The 20,760-nt window shown below is 30.9% G+C and overlaps 3 protein-coding genes across 18 annotated transcripts in view; 2 read left to right on the top strand and 1 right to left on the bottom strand.

Annotated features, from left to right (window-relative positions):
- Window positions 1-280: 280 nt before the first annotated feature.
- On the top strand, window positions 281-1,484 carry LOC140663561 (uncharacterized). Its single transcript, XM_072887800.1, has 2 exons — window positions 281-1,024; window positions 1,228-1,484. The coding sequence occupies exons 1-2, from the start codon at window positions 418-420 to the stop codon at window positions 1,482-1,484; spliced, it is 864 nt and encodes a 287-aa protein (XP_072743901.1). The 5' UTR covers window positions 281-417.
- Window positions 1,485-3,369: 1,885 nt separating this feature from the next.
- Window positions 3,370-6,393, top strand: Syx8 (syntaxin 8). Its single transcript, XM_072888364.1, has 5 exons — window positions 3,370-3,716; window positions 3,879-4,073; window positions 4,204-4,463; window positions 4,550-4,642; window positions 4,732-6,393. The coding sequence occupies exons 1-5, from the start codon at window positions 3,682-3,684 to the stop codon at window positions 4,890-4,892; spliced, it is 744 nt and encodes a 247-aa protein (XP_072744465.1). The 5' UTR covers window positions 3,370-3,681; the 3' UTR covers window positions 4,893-6,393.
- Window positions 6,394-8,827: 2,434 nt separating this feature from the next.
- Window positions 8,828-20,760, bottom strand: part of Mtd (TLD domain-containing protein mustard) — a 131,240-nt gene continuing 119,307 nt past the window's right edge. For all 16 annotated transcript variants that reach the window (XM_072888357.1, XM_072888360.1, XM_072888355.1 and 13 more), the window contains 3 exons: window positions 13,151-13,432; window positions 12,257-12,426; window positions 8,828-12,159 (listed from right to left, as the gene is read on the bottom strand). In XM_072888357.1, the coding sequence (XP_072744458.1) occupies window positions 12,024-12,159; window positions 12,257-12,426; window positions 13,151-13,432 (588 nt within the window). In that variant the 3' untranslated portion in view covers window positions 8,828-12,023. The remainder of the gene's footprint in view (window positions 12,160-12,256; window positions 12,427-13,150; window positions 13,433-20,760) is intronic.

The raw sequence follows: 20,760 nt of genomic DNA, 5'->3' as shown, positions 1-20,760 counted from the left end.
ATATTGGTCGATGCTAATTGATTAGGCTATAACAAGTTTTTATATTGTACTTTGCTTTGATCTTAAATCTATTTCACATAACTTGGAATATGCAAGAAATTTTTTTCAAATTATACATCGTATTAAATACACTGTGAATTAATAAAATATTAAATCATACTTTATTATCTCTATTTTTTCAATGTCTTTAAAACTGTTAATAGTTAATATAGAAACAGTAGAGATTACTAATCGATGAGAAAGGGGAGAACATGCCTGGCCAGCAAATAACATCGCATCGCTTAATGTCAAAACGTGAATGATCTTCAAGTTGAAGATCGTTCAACCATATTTAATGAAAAAACTAAATTTTCAAGGAAATTAACATTTAATAAAAATAACATTCAAGATGTAATTGTGTATCATCAAAACTCCAAAATGGCCAAAGATAGTATCGACGGTATCCTGGTGCGTCTCGACGAGATCGAGAAATTGCAAGCGGAACTTCGACATTTAGTACCACGAGTCACGAGTAATTCATCCAAAAATGTCAGACATCAGGATTTATCCCGCGATACGACCGCATCGATACGTTTCCCATCCCTTTTCACGTTCCCCGTAATTTCGAATTTCACGTCATCCTCCAGAAACGACCGAGTGCAAAAGTCAGTTGCACAAATGAACCTCAATGACAAATTGTCGAGTGATAATCAACCCTCGACAACGAATGTGAAAAATGCGCGGAAATCATCGCGCGAATTATCCACGAGAGAAACAAATATCTTTAAGAATCTATTAAAGAGCACTGATAAAAGGGTTGCGAGATTGCATGCAGGAAACTCTTTGGCCTCGACTTCTGTAATCAATTCAAGGACATCGAAGACGCCGACGAAGAGCATTACCGCAAATCGCGTGGTCAAAGATTCGCAAGGGGTAATTAGAAAAGAATTAAAGAGCAAAACATCAAAAATTGTAGCTAGAGATATGCAGCGTATAAATGACGAAACATCAAGCATGCGGCTATCTGGAAATAACACGAGTTCAAGTAAGTGTGATGTATAACATCCATTCATTCATTCATTCATTTTTATTATTTATGTAATTTTATTTTTATGTAGTTATTCTTATATATAATTTATATATGTATTATTAATATAAAAAATATTAAAATATAAATTTCATTAGTTCTTTCAACGTGGCATTATTAATTTTTCTTTGTTAGTTTCTTTCAATTCCCCCATTTCACAGTACACTCATCTGTGCAGACATCCGTCATTCAAATTCACGCGAAACCACGAGATGTGCGATCATGCTTAAGAAAAAAACGGAATCGTGACAGAAAAGAAATATCAATGGGAACACTTATCCAGCGAATTATGAAGAAATTGAATTACCCCTTTGCGGATGATAACAGAGTGACTATTCCGTATCATTATCCGGGGAATAGAAAACCCAGAAGAGTGCAAGGAACACGATTGTTCGCGGTGAAAAGTTTCGTCGATTAAAAAACTAATTATTTTAAAAATTCGATTAAAAATATGGAATAACATGTTGCAAAATAAAATAATATTCTAAATAATGGTATAGTTTTTAGATTTTTTAACAATCAGTTATGATGTAAAAATATTTAAATTTGATCTGCAAGTGGAGCAATTAATATCTGCTATGTAATATAAAAATGTTAATTTGAATATGGATGAGGACATGAAGACAAGTATTATATAGAAACAGATCGATTAATTCCGTTTCTGATGTAAAGAATGTTACATTGATGTTCTCTGATATAATATTAGATCTTATATTAGACTTTATATTAGATTGGTCCTTTTTGCTAAATCTTGGCTCTTATTAGACAATGTATCAAAAAATTGTAATTGCATAGAGCTTCAACATGTAGTTAGATATATCATCTGTGCCTAAATCAGGTTGAACATATCTAACAGAGGCCCCGGTATTATTTTATATTTTATATAAAACTTTTTCCACGTTGTAAAGTAGCGTTGTTACATCCATTTTACGGTCACTTGAACCTATATGGCTACATCAACTTTCGGTTATGGAGTTAAACTAACAGACAGTTAGTTTAATACAATCTTCAATAGAAATCTTTTGCTATTATAGAAATTTGTCATAAATAAATATTTTTTGGCTTGTCGTAATTATTTAATTATTCACTATATATTATACGTGTATAAAAAATATTTAAATTATTTAGTTAAAATATGTATTTTGATCTGAATTATTAAAATCAATTTTGTTATTTTTAAATAATTTCTGAATAGCACATATAACTATATTGTTATCCATAACGTGTATTAAAATTTAAAATGAAAAAAGATGGGCAGCTAAAATAATATGTAATAAAATATATTAATTTTTAATTAAGATATGTAATCAAAATTTACTCGTCCTTTACTCATTCTCACTTTCGATGACATCGAGGACCTTCTTTAACTGTAATAAGTTAGTTATATGAATTAAAATGCTTGTCAAGTAAAAAAAACTTGTAATTTTTATTTTATCTTTTTCAAAATAATTAGAATGAATTAATGAGATTTTTACGATTAACATGAATACGATATAATTCGGACAATTTTTACTAAAATCTTTCTCCAATTAAAAAAAATTATTCGAAAAATATTGTCATATTTTGTCCCTTTTTTATCGCAAAATATCTTATTAATAAAAATTACACTTTAAAATTATAGTCAACAAAATAAACTTTATATTGTGTATATGTATAAGTATTATAAAACGACCGGTAGGTTTGTGTCATTGCTACATCTATAATTGTGTATTTCAAAAATCGAAACATTATTATGACTGTGAGTACATTATATTAATATACTAATATATGTACGTTTATTCACTTTGATATATATTATAGAGTATATATATTTAATTAAGATATTTATATAATATATAAGATATTTTTATTGAAATTATTAAAAAATTATATTTTGTATGTGTTTAATATACATATAAATAAAATATAAATTTCTAACTTAAAATATATATAAATAATATATATTTATATATTATTCTAATATAAATATATATAACTTTTTAATAATTTCAATAAAAAAAAAAAAAAAAAATTATATAATAATTATATATGTATATACACGCACATACATATATATATATATATATATACATATATTACTCCATTACATAATATTAAAGCGAAAAAGACTACGCAATTAATAATATATAATAAAAAAAACATACTAATATAAATCCATAATATTTCATATACTTTTGAGATCCAGAATTGTGGATCTAGCACGGACACGAACCAATCGGTCCTTTTACCATGCACCGAAAAATGAATCCAATTATGTAGTTCAGGTTTCTCTCTGGTGAGAGCTCTTTAGGATTTTCTAGATATTCGTACATCGCGACTATGAGTGTATGTATTGACAATATGTAATTTTGTGAGGTTATTTAAATATCTAAACTGTCATTCAAGTCTGCGTCATTATTATTTAAAAAACCGTGTTGTATTATAAATTGTCATATAACATACAAATTGTTATTACTATCTTTTTTTAATGGACAGTGCACCTAATGGAAAATAATATAGCTACAATACATTCATTGATTATTGAGAAGATAATGTTTTCCTTAACGGATAATGTCTTTTAAAATATTTCTTATATTTTGTGGAGTAACAATATAACTGCATTTACGTCAACGAAAATGGCACTTGTTAATATCGAAGGAATCGACCCTTGGTAATTTATAAATTATTTCTTCTCTACATTCTTATATATATTTGGCTCTTTATAACCTGTTACATTTCTTTTGTAAAAATTTTAAATGACAATATTATTTCTGTTTATTTTATAACTACTTATTATATATTTTGTACTTAAAAATTTGATTAAATTCATTAGGCTTACGGAATATGACGCATGTGAAAAGTTGTTCCGTGAGATTATGGAACAACTTACTCTGCGTGAAGGAGAACCAAAGGCATCAAAAGTTTATGCCAGCTTGTCTGCCAATATAAGATTGCGTATGAAACAATATACACGAGAAGTTCAGCAATTAAAAAGCAAAGTGGAAGAAGCATCAAAGTTAAAAACAATGTATCCTTTTATCCCTATATATGCGACCTATGTAATATATATATATTAATTTTTCACATGCTTGAAGAATGCTTGAAAATAGTTTTATTTGAATTGATAAACTCCTTAAAATGTAATTATTATATGATAGAACATTTGAGGAAGCTGAACGTAGGACAAGGCAGGTGGAACAATTGCAAAGTAAAAACGTTCAGCTACAAAAATTGTATGAACCGCATACAAATGATTATGTATCGTCGCGTTCTAATTTATTAAGAGCAGGTTCATCAGCTTTTGCTGATGGTGGCACAACTTCTTGGGCTGTTGACGATGATGACGATGATGATAAACCATTAAATGTACATGTATCTGTTGGTGATATTATGAGTCATCAAGAGCAAATATTGAAAGGTAATAATAATATTCTTAAAGAAAAAGGAATTAGCTATAATACATTTTTCACATAATTTCAATTTTAATTATTGAATTTCTTATAGAACAAGATAAAGGCTTGGAACAATTATGTAAAGTAATTGCTCGTCAAAAAGAGATTGGACAAACTATTAGCAATGAAGTGGATCATCAAAATGGTAAGTAGTAATAGATTTTGAAAGATTATTAAGATACATTTTTTATATAAAAATAAATCCTCTTTAAATTTATTTTCACTGCAATATAGAAATAATTGATGATCTGGCTGATCATATGGATAGGACTGACGAGTCTTTGATCAACAAAACTCAGCAGGTCCGTAATATTCATTTCAAAGATCGTACATGTGGTTATTGGATAGTGATAATTTTACTTTTTATTGCTATTATTGTTGTTGCTTTAGTGTAAATTAAACATTCACTTGATTATTTTAATTTTGTTAAATTATTTCCATTTAAGATGTGATATAATACGAATTAAAAGCTTAAATATTTATAAATAAAATAAAATAATATCAGTTGTAAAATAATATCTCAATTTCTTAATCAGATATTTAATATTACATATGAAATTTTTTAAATATGCTTTTACTATATTACAAATAATAAAGTATGAAAGCAAAATGTTAATAAAATATTTATATTTATATCGTTTGTTAACATTAGAACATTTTAGCATTTTAATTTTATAGATATTTGATCATATTTTTTATATATTATATACTAATAATATTTTAATACTATAAAATATTGCTTAATTAAAAAGTTTTAAGTTAACGTTAAAAATAATATTAATCGTATAGAATTTTATAAGAATATATAGAAATGTAATGAGACCAAGGAAGATCTGTCAGATATTGGAAATGGGAAATAAAAAGATCAACACAGTCTCAGAAGTGTGGTATTACATATTTTGCATTTTTCTTTTTTTATATCATAAATATCTGTCCTGAATCTCTGGTTTTCTTTCTCTCTATGCGAACTTTCTCGGCGCTAGGGATATAAAGAAAGATTCACTATTGCTTCTCTGCACTTATATACTCTGCGTTTAAATTAAATATATCAAAGACCTGTTTTTTGCGTGCCGGAGATATCCGCTTTCTCGGTTTCACCAACATTTGTAATAGATAGTATTTCAACGCTTGTTTCGACATAATGTATACAATTGATAGATGAAAGAAATGCTTCGACTCTTTTCTCTTTCAATCCGACACAAAACAACAATTGAATTACTATCGTAAACAAATGCAGATAACAGCGGTTACCTATATATGAGACATTTAATTGTATTATGTATATGTACATTGGCATAAAATTGTTCTCCTTTTCAGCGGATATATCACATTGTTTTGTGGATTTTACAAAACTGTCAAATTTCTTTTGTCTCGCAAAATTTATTTTTTTAATAGTTTTACTATTCGCGCCGAGCTTACGTCGCTCTCTCTTTCATAACATACAGTGAGATCTCGTTACAACGCACCGCGTCGAAAATCTCTGAGCTGATAATGTTGTACTGGAAATTCCCTTACATCAAAATGCTCATGCATATTTTGGAACATTGCCATCGAGTTCAATAAAACTCTGCTCTGTCTATATTTCTGCTTTACAACAAAATTTCGCTGCGCTAGCTAGCTTGTCACTAGAACTTGGGATTTCAACACAGAACCGCTACGAACGTTACATCAATTATGTGAATTTTTGTTATTGTGAACCAAACAGCTTCCTGATCGTATATAAGAACAGTTCTACAAATATCTGTCTACATTAACAGCCGATTAAACATTTATGCAACGGGGGATCGTCTCGCTAAACATTAGTTAAAGTTAACTGACGTTTAAGCCGACTTGTTTTGCCCCTTTCTAAAGATAGAGAGCAAGCAAGAAAAAAAAAAAAAAAAAAAAAAAAGAAAAGAGATAATAAATCACGCAGTTAAATCCCAGTTAACTTTAATTAATTTTTACGACAGCTGTTCACACACGACAGTGCAAAGCAAACGCAATAGAATTTTCCCCAAAGCATCGGTTGAAAACATTCAGAATTTCTCAACAAGAAACACGAGATTTTTCTTTACAGGTAGCTGTGTATAATTGTATTGTGAATAGACGCACACATCGATAACGTAGCGTACACAGCGTTAATTATGTGGTTCCGTAGCGAGACCAAAGTGGCTTGTGCGCTGACAACTGCGTTAAGACCAACCATTGGCTTGTGTTTTATCTCAAACAAACTCTCTGATGCTCTCTACTTTCTCTCTCTCTCTCTCTCTCTCTCTCTCTCTCTCTCTCTCTCTCTCTCTCTCTTTCTCTCTGTAATTGATAATATATATATGTATATATATATTAGAATATTTTTTTTTGTAATGTGTCAAATGGGTCCCATTAGCCGCTAATCACTTCACGTTTACGCCACTGGCCCGTGTTAGATGCGTCGACTCGTGTTCTCAATGACGTGCTCATTTTAACGAGGACGACAACTTTATCTAGCTAAACATCGAAGAACATCGAACTGTTTATGCGTGTTCAAGTCTCCCTGCAGTCAGTCTGAATCTAATTGACAATGTGTATATCGAGGGTATGTGTCTCCTTGTTGTGCTGCTTGCTTGAGTTTGTCCCTCCCTTCTTTTTTCTATCTTTGATCTCTCTTTCTTTTTTTTTAGTTTACTAATGACCGCTAATGTTGACTACACGTGTGTATTTTTTAGATAGATATATATTATGCCGATACCGAGCGTACGATTTTTTTGCATATTAGAATCCGGCTAGTCTCATCCTATAGATCTTATATATACTCTAAATAAACTCTACAGGTATTTGTATAGTTTTATAGAGTATAAATATATTCAGGGTGTTCCATTATTATCACAAAATCTGATTTTCACAATATTTTTCTTCTGATTTTTTTATACTTAATATTTACATATAGATTTTAATTTTATTTTAAATACAGAGGATATAGCATGGAAAAAAATACAATTAAAAAAGAGAACAGATCTAACAATAATATTTTCTTAATGGAAAAAAACATTAAAAATTTAAAAATTTCATTGAAAATCTAAACATTTTCTTTACGACTTTAAATTAAATGCACGTGATAGCGAATATTTTGATAATTAAATTTTTCATTAAATTTTTATTATGCAAATACTTCTAATTCGGATACGTATCAATTTTGGAAAGCAAAAGTAAGATGGTGAGTTAAATGGAACACCCTATATATCAGTACAATTTATCATTCTGCAGTATGAACATAGAAGCATTAATGTGCCCTCTTAGAATATGCACATAATTTTTTTCTTCTTTTTAAATCTAAACAAATAAAATTATGTTGCGTATATTTCATTTCTAAAATAGTTATAATAGTAATTCTCAGCGAGTATTTACGAAAAAAACAAGTACATAATGCATCGTAACATTTCTGTTAGGCATAAGTTCGTCACACTGTTTAATTCACGATGAAACAGTGTTATTTTTTTTCTATCGGATGATACGCAAAATTATATAATTACTTTTTTAGTGATTTCTCGCAATTGCTTAGAGATGTATACGAAATACATATGTATACAAGTAAAATGCCAAAATGTTTCGATACAGTAGCGTTTTTTAAAGTCTCATTTAGTACATTCAGTGACGGATCAAAAGATCTCTGAAACATCTCTCTGCATGATTCAAGAAATTGATTCAATTTCTCTTTTATATATATGTATATAAAACAAATTTTATATATGTAATATTAAATCATATATTATTTTTAAAAAACCATATAAAAAGTTTTCGTTTAAAACTAAATTATCGCGAATATTAATTTATTAATTTCTTTGTTTGTGAAATTGAATTATCACAAATATAAATTTATTAATTATACACCTGCGAGATTTTCTTATATGAAGTTATAGACAATTATTGTGTCTAATAAATAATCCGCCACTGGATACATTTTAATTTATTTCTACAGAAGCAATATCGTTTGTTTCTTAAATCTGTTTTGTCGCATTATATTTTTAAATTCGATACACTAAAGACGCTTCGTCGAAGAAGAAAAGTGTCAAATCTTACCGAGAATGATAGCGAGGAGTGCCACTCACATTAATATAATACATGGCAATGTACGATATCGACACGTGTTCGTAATAATGGCACACGATTAAACATACGACTATTAATTAATAGACCCGATATCTGCGCGAGTGTAAGGTAAAATTTATAAATATTTTTATCGTTCTTCTTGAAAGATCTCGTACATACATTATTACAATGGCTGTAATTACGTTGCAACTCGATATTACGAACACAATAAACGAAACATAAATGATTTCGCGTGTGCGAAACAAAAATAATCGACAGAAAATTTATTTCCCCCAAACATACTTAATTTTATTTTTTTTACAATGCACATTAACATCTTGATTTTTTTTACATTAAGGCGAGGGTCACGTGAGTACTCTTTTTTTTTTTTCTTAAGCATCTCATTTGGCTTATCGTTATCATTATCTTGCAGACGCACATACTTCGCTCTTTCTCGCTTCGCGTATATAATACTATTACTCCTCCTTTTCGCATTCTTTCAAATCTCCGATAAAAAAAACTGCTCTATAGATTTTTCGAGCAATGTTCCCACTGTCGCATGCGCGCTTCACAATCAAGGGGAAACGGAAGAGGAAGGATCTCTATCTCGAGGGTGTATGTGTATGTATATGTGTGCGTATGTGCATGTGTACATGTGTGTGTGTGTGTGCACATGCGCGCGCGTGCGTACAATGTCGCATGTGCAACTGTGTGGTACCATCGAAGCAACTCAACAAATCATCTACGAAAGCGCAACTCTTTTTTTCCTTTTTTTTACATAATATCACAAGGTTACGCCTAAACTCTAATTTATGCTCTAAGCAACGCTAATCATACGCAACGTATTATCGTGTGTCACACGTTAAAGTACGGTTAAGATTCGAAATTATCACCCTAGTAAGCCGTAGAATATTTTGTTTGTGCTTCGTCGAACTCGCGAGGATCGAAACTGTTGTAATCTCGATAAATCGAGAGATTTCGTTAGATCACGCGGATATGAAATAATCTGTTTATTGTGAACTCTCTCTCACGATTTGATTGGCATATAGTTTTACCCTTTTTTTTAACGTCTACATTATGTCTGTTTGACATTAATACAGAAAATTAGACTCATCAGAATCATGTCGGTCTCAATCCTAGATAGAATTTTTCATCAAGTGCTCCGTCCAAATCGATCAAATTGGAAGCTTCTTTTCTTTTAATTCATCTTATAACTGAAGTACGCAAACACTTGGATCATCCTTCTTTCGGGATATTTTGGATCAGCTGTTCAGTCTTTCGAACTCAGTTCATGGCGTTACACCAGGAGAAGAGATGTGTGTGTGTGTGTGTGTGTCTGTGTGTGTGTATATGTGAGAGAGAGAAATAGGTAAAGATAGATCAAAAGTTTTATTGTGCTCACATGTGTTGTTTAGTATAATAAGCACTCTTGGTCGTCATTAAGCGCCCCTGTCATACGGCAATCAACTAACAGAGAAACGCCTTTGTTAAGATTACGAAGATCCGAAATCCAAAGTTTATAGAAACGATACAACGCGTGACCGCGAAGTACAAATTTTATCTAGAGTAATTAGGAGGGGGAGAGAGAGATATGGCGGTATTATTATTAAGTCTACATGGTATAAAACGTGTCGTGATTCATTCAAGATTGTCGCGATGTTGATCACGACGTGGCACGCGCCAAAATGGGCCTTTTCAAAAGAATTGCAGCAGCAATTCAGCACAATAACTTGCGACTTAACGTTCTAGGAAAGTTCGTCCGAATCTCGCGCGTGTACAAAATTTTGTTCCTTCTCTCTTTGCAGATCGACGAGGCGCGCTAAATAGTGACGAGTGAGTATACACACGTTCGATTATCTCGGAAAACGCTCGCGTTGCTCGCTTCCTCGTGATACTCGCGCGATAGAGATTATAAGCTCGGACAGTGTACGATTGTGTGTGTATACGTTCGTACAAAGTCAGTCTAAATTTAAATGAACGCGACGATTCTTCATCCGTTCGAGATATACGCTATATCTCTATGATAATCAATATTTTTTTTTTTACATCAGGAAATTCGTACGCTGGTAGTAAGATGGACTCACGCTCGAAAGTATTCGCTTCAATAGTCGCGTGTAAGTTTGACGGAGGGAGACAAAGAGAGCGAAGCAGGCACAGGCATGTGTGTTCGTTGTAGTCACTCATGACTCCAAAGCACATTTACTAATTACTGACGACAAGATTCACGAATACGCTTCGACTCGATTTTACTTGCACATCTCATTGACTTCTTGTCCGTTGGTTCCCTTTAATTCTTCTCTCATAATTGTAAGATTAGCACGAGGTATCTCTTTCTGTACTAAATAATAAGACTATTTTATATTCTCAGATCATAGATCATCCGCGGTCGTGCGAGAGCACGCTTCCCGTAATCTGTGTATCAATCCCCATGTGTATGCATGTAATATGTATATATGCGTGTTGTGTACATTCTTCGTGTTAATAAACATTTGCTTTATACATGACGAGCTACACAGTGTTCGGCAAAGAGTTCTCTCTACTGTACCGTCGAAATCATAGCAATACAATCATAGTGTATATATATATGTATGTATGTATATATAATATATATATTTATATTTACATTTACTATCTACATTATCTACACATCAACAAACTGTTAGTTTTAGTATTTTCATCGTGTTGAATCGTAAATTATTTTCTTTCAAATATTATATATTTCGCTTCGCGCATTTACCATCCATATCGTTTTCAATCATTCACACTTTCATTCTTTCATCATTATTATTATAATCATCTGTATTATCATCACCATTATCATCTTAATCATCATCATCATCTTTATCTTTATATCGGCGTTAGAAGTGTCATAAACTCACGACTAGTTCGAAGTAACGATTATCGTAGAAAGTAATCATAATTCTTCGACTCTCGGCCAACTTACAAAATCAAATTAACGAGCAAAGATCATTCAATAGAATATAAAAAATAGAATAAATACGCCAACTTAAAAAGACAGAGGAGTGAGGGACAATTAACGATAATCAGTAGCTACGTGATACCTACGTAAATCCGCGTGTAAATGGCACGCGCTACGATCGCATAATTTCGGATGACAGCCTCTTTCTTTTTACCGTCCGCATCCCTTTCGAGGTTGCTTCTCGTCAATTTCGTCATCTTCAGGCAATGTCGTCGTTGTCCCTTTATGTCGACACTGACGATTCGTTCTTTTTTTTCTGGGAGAATCATCCTGTCTAACATTGGGTGAGATTCCCCAAATGACGCTTGAAGTAATCGATATCATGGCAACATCGATACGATTTAACTTGTCTGACAATCTCTTAGAATCATTAGTCTTCCTCTAATCTCTCCTAGACAAGGGGAGGGGGAGCAAAACCTTCGTGAAGCTCACAAGTTCAGGTTAAATTAGGCTGCGGTGAGGGCGAAGGAGCGACAGGCTGGGGGTATGAGGCCGTGTCCTATATGAATGCCCAACATTCCAATGTCTTGACGACAAAGTCTTCGCGCGGTGCCAACGGATCGTTTCCGTATGTACTGCAGGACTGTGTCCTGCCCTGATATAAGTCACCGTCCAACCAGAGTCCGAACTTGCCACTAAGAAAAATAATAAAATACACCAACTTCGTGAAACTCTCGATCGATAGAAGAAAAGAAAAGAAGTGAGAAAAAGCGAAAGCTGAAAAATACTTACTCTCCGGCACCGATTGCTAAACTTTCGTTGTTGCCTTTGATGAAGTATAAATTGTCGCCACTCCAGTTGAAACACTGGAACCTTGGCGTAAACCTGAAGAGCAGAGACTCGCCGGTACCGTAAAAGTGATCGCTCACATGTAAGGCGCACGACGTTAATGCACCGAATACCTGTAACAAAATATCATATAGTATAAAATCCAAAAAAAAAATATCACATGATATTGCGCGTTTGTTCCTATATAAAGAGTCCGAGCGAACGAGCCAGTAGAAAATCAATTTAAATGGATGTAAAACGAAACGAATAAACATGCAAACACATGGCGTTGCATGTTAATGTTTCGTTTAAATTAATTATGATGACTGCAAAGTTTTTTTTAATTAAGAGGACTTGACTGGTCTTGACGTTCCACTAGATTCTCTTAATGTGTCGATTTTCCTCATTCATATATATATATATATATATATATATACATATATTATGATATTACAAATATCCATGTGCACTTTGAATAAATTTATACTCAAAAATACTAAAGGTGATATATTTTTGGCCGGTACTGTATATATAATTTTTATTATAATCTTTTTAATAGAAATACATAAATTATTTGCATCAAATAATTGTTGTAATTTATAAAAAGTGTTGTATTGCAAATTTCTGATATATGGTGTAGAACATTATGTATGCGCGTGTTTTAATATTACTATACAAGTATAACACAAATATGTATATATAATATACAAATAAGTGTTCGTAGAGTCACAAGCAAATATACATATTATTCTTGTACTGAGATTAATTTAAAATAATTGTATATCTTGATCAAATTAAAACCACTCGATCTCCATTCTTCTTATTTGTATAATTTAAATTAATAGATAAGAGACTCACGTTGCCTTCGGTGTCCTCGATGACTAACAGGATCGGACTTTCGATCTTCGCCATTTTTCGATACATACTGTTGAGACTGAAACCGTGTTGGCTGGTGCTGAAGACGAGGGTCCATTGATAACCCTCCGCCCTCGCGGGTAGATGACGGCAGAGCTGTTCCCTGTGCTCGTCGCTGAGTATTTCCGTCGTCCCGATGAGATCAGGCACGATAATATCATTGTCCAGGGAAATGGCACTGTTTGCGTAAAGGACTCGTCTCACTTCCTCGCTCATAGACAGTACCTGTGAAAATTAATCAAGTGTATCGTTAGTATAACATATCTCCGAATACAATTTTCGACAATGATATAACGTATACTAATCGCTAATTCTAATTCGAGGAGGTAAAAAGCCAAGTTTTCTCTGCAAATGACGATTTAATGATCGTAAAATAATCATGACACAAACAAATGTTGTGTTCGGTCATCTATATAAACGCACAAATATTGTTGACATTGAAGACATATATAAATAGAATTCTTCTCATATCAATTAGAAATATAAATCATATTGTAACATGTATGTATGTACATACTAATAATGTTATACTATGATATTTACTTTATTAGATATTCAATAAAGTATTTTAATATTTTCTAAAAGTCTATTAAAATCAAGATAAACATTAGAAATTGTTACAATCAATCTAACAGTTAATTGTAACAATGAAACAATGTGATCTCGCGATTTTTAACCAAGTATAATTCATAAGCCATTGTTTCTTATAATAATTTAACAAAGTATCCATTATTCTACTAAAATATTACTTAATTTTTGAAATTACAATATTATTCTGTGCCATTCAAAATCTTGGAAAATTTTAATTTTTTACTTCTTGTAAATATAGGGCAAAATATATACGAATACAAAAAAAGAGCTACTCTAACATCCCTTTTGCTTCTGACCTCCTCAGTTCAGCTAGCATCTAAGCACATTTAGGGCACATCCAAGGGTGTGTCTCATGTTACTTTGTTAACATGATCTCATGTAACCGCAGTGAGTGTCGCATTTATTCAAGTGAATTGCTGGATAATTACTAACGTAGGAGGTCACATCATGTGAAATGTGTGCCGATATTAAATTACTTTTGTTCATCGATCATCACTTTGCATGATAATACGATACACGCGTGAGAGAGAATGCAAATTCCTTGCGGTACATCGATACGAGAAGTTCGATTGTAGAACTCGAGAAGGGTAGAAGCTGACATTACGATGGATTTTGTCATAAATCGTGTCATAGCGATTGAATTCTATTTTTGTTCCGAAATTATAGACAGTGAACCTGAAAATCGAGGTCTACAAACATACATCAAAATACGTAGATAAAAAGTATCGGTACAGATATTATAGTAGTAATATATTAGTAATATATTAGAAACTAAAATAAAGTAAATATGATAGAAGGTTTCAATAATAATAATCAAGATACAATAGGCTTAGAGAGCCTATAAGTTAATGGAAATTTAAATTTAAAAAGTCAAATTAAAAAACAATTTAATTAATTAATTAATTAAAAGTCATAAAAAATTATGAAAATGTTGAGAAAACCGCAGAGAACAAAAACGCCAATTTAAAATTATAAGTCATGTATAACATTCAACGGAGATGTCGCGAAATACACAAAAAAGGCAGATAAAAAAAAAAAAAAAAAAAAAATAACAGGCACAAAGAATATAATTAAAAAAATACATATAATAAAATAAAATAAAATAAAAAGCGCAAATGTTTCGGTCCTTGACTGGATTCTCTTCAGTGTTTTAATAATGATAAAATAATAGCGCGGTCAAGACAAAAATATAAAAAATTATATAAAAAATGAGAAAACTTGCTATCGTCTAAGTTATAATGTTAGTTATTAGTAATGCTGAATCTCTTCACTGGGGGGATACGTCTTAGAGGTTCAATGTTTAATTACTCACTATCAAAGTTGTGAGAAAAACTTGCGGAAAATTGAAAAAAGCTGTCTAAAAAGATGTATTCTTTTTTTAAAAAATTAATGATGGTTTAGAACCGAGAGAGAGAGAGAGAGAGAGAGAGAGAGAGAGAGGAGAGAGAGAGAGAGAGAGAGAGAGAGAGAGAGAGAGAAATTAATTAACAAAATCACAAACTGACCAATGGAAGATCCGATTCAGATGTAATAGTAAAACGTTCAGTGGACTCGCAGATCCGTCTTGTTATGCGATATTGCTTAGACTGTCACGAAACCATAGACAAAAACAAAGTACGACGAGATCAGCGAGGCAAGCACATCAAACCAAAATAAACCAATTAAACTAGAACAGTCATTTCAATTTCTTAATAATGGGTATACAGGATGCATGAGTAATTCAGTGTCCTGCAGATTTAAGCCTGATCTTTGTGTTTTAATAGAAGAACATCTCTGACGTTAAGCTCCTTAACAACAAGGCTCATTATCCAAAATTTGTAACCCCCCCTCCCCCCTATTAAAATCATGATTCTCCTGGATTTTATAATCCGTAATTACGGAGTTCCGAAGACCGGATCTATTAATGTGATTACGGTGTTCGGTAATGCAGGTTTTTTATAATCATTTTGTTTGGCCTACGTAAGATGCATCACAACCCTCACAATTAATTTTGTACACAATGTTATTATGGCTAGTGGTAGAGAATCTTTGTGCACTTTAATGAATGACTTAAAGCTGTCTAGTTCCGTATACGAAGATCATAAATTGGTGTTCCTTATAATTGAATCAAACTTTTCCGAAATCAATTTGACGTAAGGTGACAGAAAGAATAATAAATGAGTTCGTTATTTTGTTAATTAATTCGTTCACTGATTCTTCCACAATTATTATTATTATTATTTTAAGAACATCTTTTTAGGCGGCTATTTTCAATTTCCTTATTTTCTGCGCCACAAATTTTTATCATAACTTTATTGATGGTTAATTAAACATTGAATCTTTAAGACGTATTTCAGTATAGAGTGCTCTAAATTATTAAAAAATTACAGATAAATTAAAATACATATTTAAAAATTACATAATTATGCAAAATTATAAATTAATAGAGATCTATAATAATTCATTTGATAATCTTGTGGTTTAATTTTTTATTGCCTTAGGTAATTATTTTCATTGACTTTATATTAAAACATGATTATATATATAAATGTCAATATTTTCAATACTAATACATACCCTCCATTATCTCTTCGCTCTATAATAAAATTTTTATAGAGTAAATTAGAAATGATAATATATATAAAAATAACAACACAAATTTGAAAACGCGATAAAAGTTACAACCAATTTTCACAATTATTCCGCTAATTGCAATTAACGCGAATTCGCAAAAGGCGCTATACATCATAGAAGAAGAATGCAACTAACACGGACAATCCGCTATATGTGCATACGATGCTATCGTATATGTTAAATTATCGAAACGCTCATTATCAATTTAAATAATTTATAGATTCGACTACAAGATGATAAACTCGATAACAATTTTTTATGTACATTTGTTGCCTTTCTTAATTAGGGTTTTGCAAATCATTGCATCATTCTTATGAAATTAGCATAATTTGACAATAAAATTCTCGATATGAAATTGTGTGTGCTTTAAGAAAAATGTACAATAAAAAATACAAATTATTATATACAATGACAAAGTGTGCTTCTGACAACTATATTTAATGTCCAATGAAACTTAAGGACGCGGAGACATAAAAGATATAAATAATAAATCAATAATTTAATGATCAATCAATGATACATTCAATAATATTCAAAGAGTACATTATAAATGAACAAGAGGAATATATTATCTGAATGTATTACATTTCTTCATACTTGGATAAAAAATATATTACGCTGGTATATTATTTTCAGATATGAGTCATTTATGAAGAAAATGTTCCTGTTTAATTCCATTTTCTAATCAACGTGGTTTCCAAAATCGATTTAATTTTGTTGTAATAAAGTTGTATGTTTCGAATTTCGTTCAGCTTAAAACAACTTCGAAATAAATATCGCAGGAAACTTTTATTATTACAATTTGACGTTTTAACTAAATATTGAATGATCGAAGAAGAGTGAAATGATGTCAAATAAAAAATAAATTGACCTTTATTCATTTGATCTATTCGTGTTAAAAAAGTAATGCAAATTACGCCGATAAATTAATATCAAATTCACATTACGGACGTAACAAGACCGATAATTAGGGAGCATTATTATATACGAATTGTCTTATTATTATTATTGTATATTATCTATAGATTAAAGAATCATGTGCAAGAAAGACGCAATCTGTCAACATTGTCAATCATATCAAGCAAACTTGTGTTCTTTGTAAAAAAAGAATTTGTGTAAAAAAAGAAAAAAAAAAAAAGAGATAGAAAAAAACACGATTCCGATAACCTCTGATCCCATCGTTGGAAGAATTTCAGTTCCACATGTTTGTTATTAATCAAGAACTTCCTTAACTTCACCAAATGATGTTATTGTAATTTTCAAGAGTTCTATGTGAAATAAAATTTACAAATCTCTGCAAATACGTAAATTTAATACGTAATTTAAAAACATTAAATAAATCACTTTTCTCCCAGACTGCGAAAGAAAAATAGAAGAGGTACAAAATTTCGGACCCTATTTCTATAATATGTTTCTGCGCGCATGCGGCAACAGATGCCAAATGATTTATTTATACCGCAAAGATTGTACGTACACTATCGCAGCGACGACGAGCCTACCGTGCTTTTGACATTCGTCTTTTTTGCACAGACAGTAAAAGTGTCGTTATTGTCAATCGATAGTCCTTTAGTCGTGCTACAAAGTTTTTTCGAAGCTCATCGACTTTATTAAACGCGTCGCGTTAATTTGATAGCGATACGCTTCTAGATGTTCCGCGCAAACAGCTTGTATAATTATCTGCTTTCTAATAAATTAGTCGGGAGAACAGGATCGTATCTCGTCGTAAACAATTTCTGAACTGTTATTCATATGAAGTATCACGAGAAGATACATTGTACTGCATTTTATGAGAAAATTAACAGTTGAATTTTACATTACGCATAATGGCTTTCTCAGTTTGCGTTCAAATATCGTGAGCTAATGCAAAATCGTGACTTTTTTCCCAATTTTTCTAGCTCCAAGGAATAAATATTGAAATATTTTGGGCTTTAAGAATAATAATTAATGTTAGAAGAAGAAAAATAATTATACCGATAAGCAGGAAATCCAAGAAATTGCAGTTCAATCAATGTAAAAAAATCTTACATATGAAAAGAAGAAAACTAGTTTTTTTTTTTCAAATGAGAAAATAATCGATCTGTTTTCGCGATTTGAGCTACTGGATGTTCCTACTTAAGTTCTCAAGAAGAATATACGAAGAAACAAAATGATAGATTGCGTGTCCTTATTTTCAAATCCACAACGCTAAGCACAGTATTAAAACGTTTCTCGATTAATACTTGTCTGCGATTGTTATGTCAAGCGGTGTAACAACAACAACATTGAAATGACACGTGTTTGATCCGAAAATTGCTTCTTCCTCTCGATCTTCGCGAAATAAGGTAAATTAGAAGAATTTGTCTAGAAACATATATACATAGGATGCTCCAAAAACATTATTTTTAGTAGCATCTTAAACGGATTTAGAGTCAAATTTTTTTATTATAAAGCTGAAATACTATATAGATACATTTATAAAAGAACATTTAATATTAGAGCTAATCCCTCTCAATAAAATCTAAGATAAAGAATTAATCAAATTTTTTTTAAAGAAAAACGTTTATTTTATAAAAAACAATATTCTATATCATTAGATCCTATTAATATATTAATAAAAAGTCAATAAATATTTTTTTATTCTTATTCTTTATTCTTCGTTATAGATAATAGCAAGGAAAACAATTTCATAAAAAAGATATTGTATGTGGAACATCATAAGGAACAAAATTTTCCATATGCTTAAAAAACTACAAGAAATTATCTTTTCAAACAAGTCAAATATCAGTTTAACTCTGATTAATAAAGCATTAATCAAGCATAATTAGATTAATAATTGTGGGAGACATAAGTCTTCTTAAAAATAAAAATAATATTTCTTACAAAAATAATAATATATCAAATTCGACAGTATGCTGTGGTTATAAGAACAACCAGATGTATATTTTGTTTCTAATGTTCTAATGTGTATTTTGCTGTGAATTGCTTGCTAAGGAAACGCGAAGAATAGCATCTAACTAAATTTGCAGACTTGTGAGAATGATTGTACGTTTACAGCGATCGCTCTTAGCTCGAAGGATGTCCAAATGCGTAGAAATCTTTTTTTAAAGAAGGTCAAACACGATATAAACATCCTTCGAATCAACTGATTTGAACGTAAATTGATTTGATCGAAATTAAATAATAAAGCAATGGTAAATTGTGAAGTTAATTACATTAATTATTTAACAGAATATAAGTATATTTGCATGATAACAATAAAATTGCGATAATATAAATTATTTTTATTGCAGCTCTCTTCTTGCTGTAATCAAAAACAGTAATTTATGTTATCTTTATTGTGATCGTGAAACTAATCATAAATATCGATCAATTATCTTTCGATAAATATCAATATGTTCGATCTTATAAAGAATCTCTAACAATAGGCTATAAATTTGAAATAATCAAAGCTTAAAAATTTGGGTCACACATTGTTTTAATATATTTTTTTGTTATTATGTTAATATGTTTCAATTGTGTAAAAAAGAGAAAGAAAGGAAAATTTTTTTTACGTATTATAATACAAATGTTTTCTGTTATAAAATTATAAGTAAAAAATGAATTACTATAATTATATAATTATTAATAATAATAATATATAATTTTTCTAAAAATTAAATGCTCACCGTAAGCATTCTTGACGAATGCTGAAAAACATAATTCAGAATAGGGCATGGATCCACGGTCATGATCAATATAACAAAGTCTAAATATGTGTTTCACTAAATAGTTTATCACTAAGCCTTGAACTCTTAGATATCGGCAATAAAATATACTGAATGTTTACTAATAATTTCAAACTAGTCTTACGTCACAAAATATACTCTTGTTTTCGTTCTTATTTTGATTAAATGCGCTAAAATTGTGATAATATAGAATATATTTTTTACGTGATAAACCTCTTTCTTTAAAAAAATTAAGTAATACACTCAGGAAAGGGGAAATTCACGTAGAAAAGGGGAAAATCACGTAGAAATCACGTTTTCGCTTTCATATAAAACTCAGCTATATAAACAATTTTTATCTTCTATTTATGTGCTATTTTCTGTTATTTTCGTTGTGCGTCAGAAAATCACACGCGACAATCTCGTGAAGTTTGTGCGATCGGCAGGACGAATGGACTGTGACTAAATAATATCGGATCCAATTTCTTCCATCGCGCGAGGAACTTTGCAAAAATCCTTTCATTCGGGCCAGTCCCTCCTTCCCTCCCTTCCTCCTACTTAATGCCAAGTACACATAAATTCCCATCGAATGCCCGCGTCGACCTCGAGTGCATTATTCTCATTCGCGATTGTCCTTCGATCGGTCGTCCTGATGCGACTTTGATA

Source organism: Anoplolepis gracilipes, chromosome 3, assembly GCF_047496725.1.
Source record: "Anoplolepis gracilipes chromosome 3, ASM4749672v1, whole genome shotgun sequence".
Classification (NCBI taxonomy): domain Eukaryota; kingdom Metazoa; phylum Arthropoda; class Insecta; order Hymenoptera; family Formicidae; genus Anoplolepis; species Anoplolepis gracilipes.
Note: the sequence above shows the minus strand (reverse complement) of the source record. Positions and strands in the feature narration are given on the sequence as shown.

Excerpts from the sequence above, each read along its gene's own strand:
- LOC140663561 (XM_072887800.1), top strand. The coding sequence starts at position 418 with ATGGCCAAAGATAGTATCGACGGTATCCTGGTGCGTCTCGACGAGATC. Across the intron at positions 1,025-1,227 it reads TGGAAATAACACGAGTTCAA|TACACTCATCTGTGCAGACA; the intron begins GTAAGTGTGATG and ends CCCATTTCACAG.
- Syx8 (XM_072888364.1), top strand. The coding sequence starts at position 3,682 with ATGGCACTTGTTAATATCGAAGGAATCGACCCTTG. Across the intron at positions 4,074-4,203 it reads GCATCAAAGTTAAAAACAAT|AACATTTGAGGAAGCTGAAC; the intron begins GTATCCTTTTAT and ends ATTATATGATAG. Across the intron at positions 4,464-4,549 it reads TCAAGAGCAAATATTGAAAG|AACAAGATAAAGGCTTGGAA; the intron begins GTAATAATAATA and ends AATTTCTTATAG.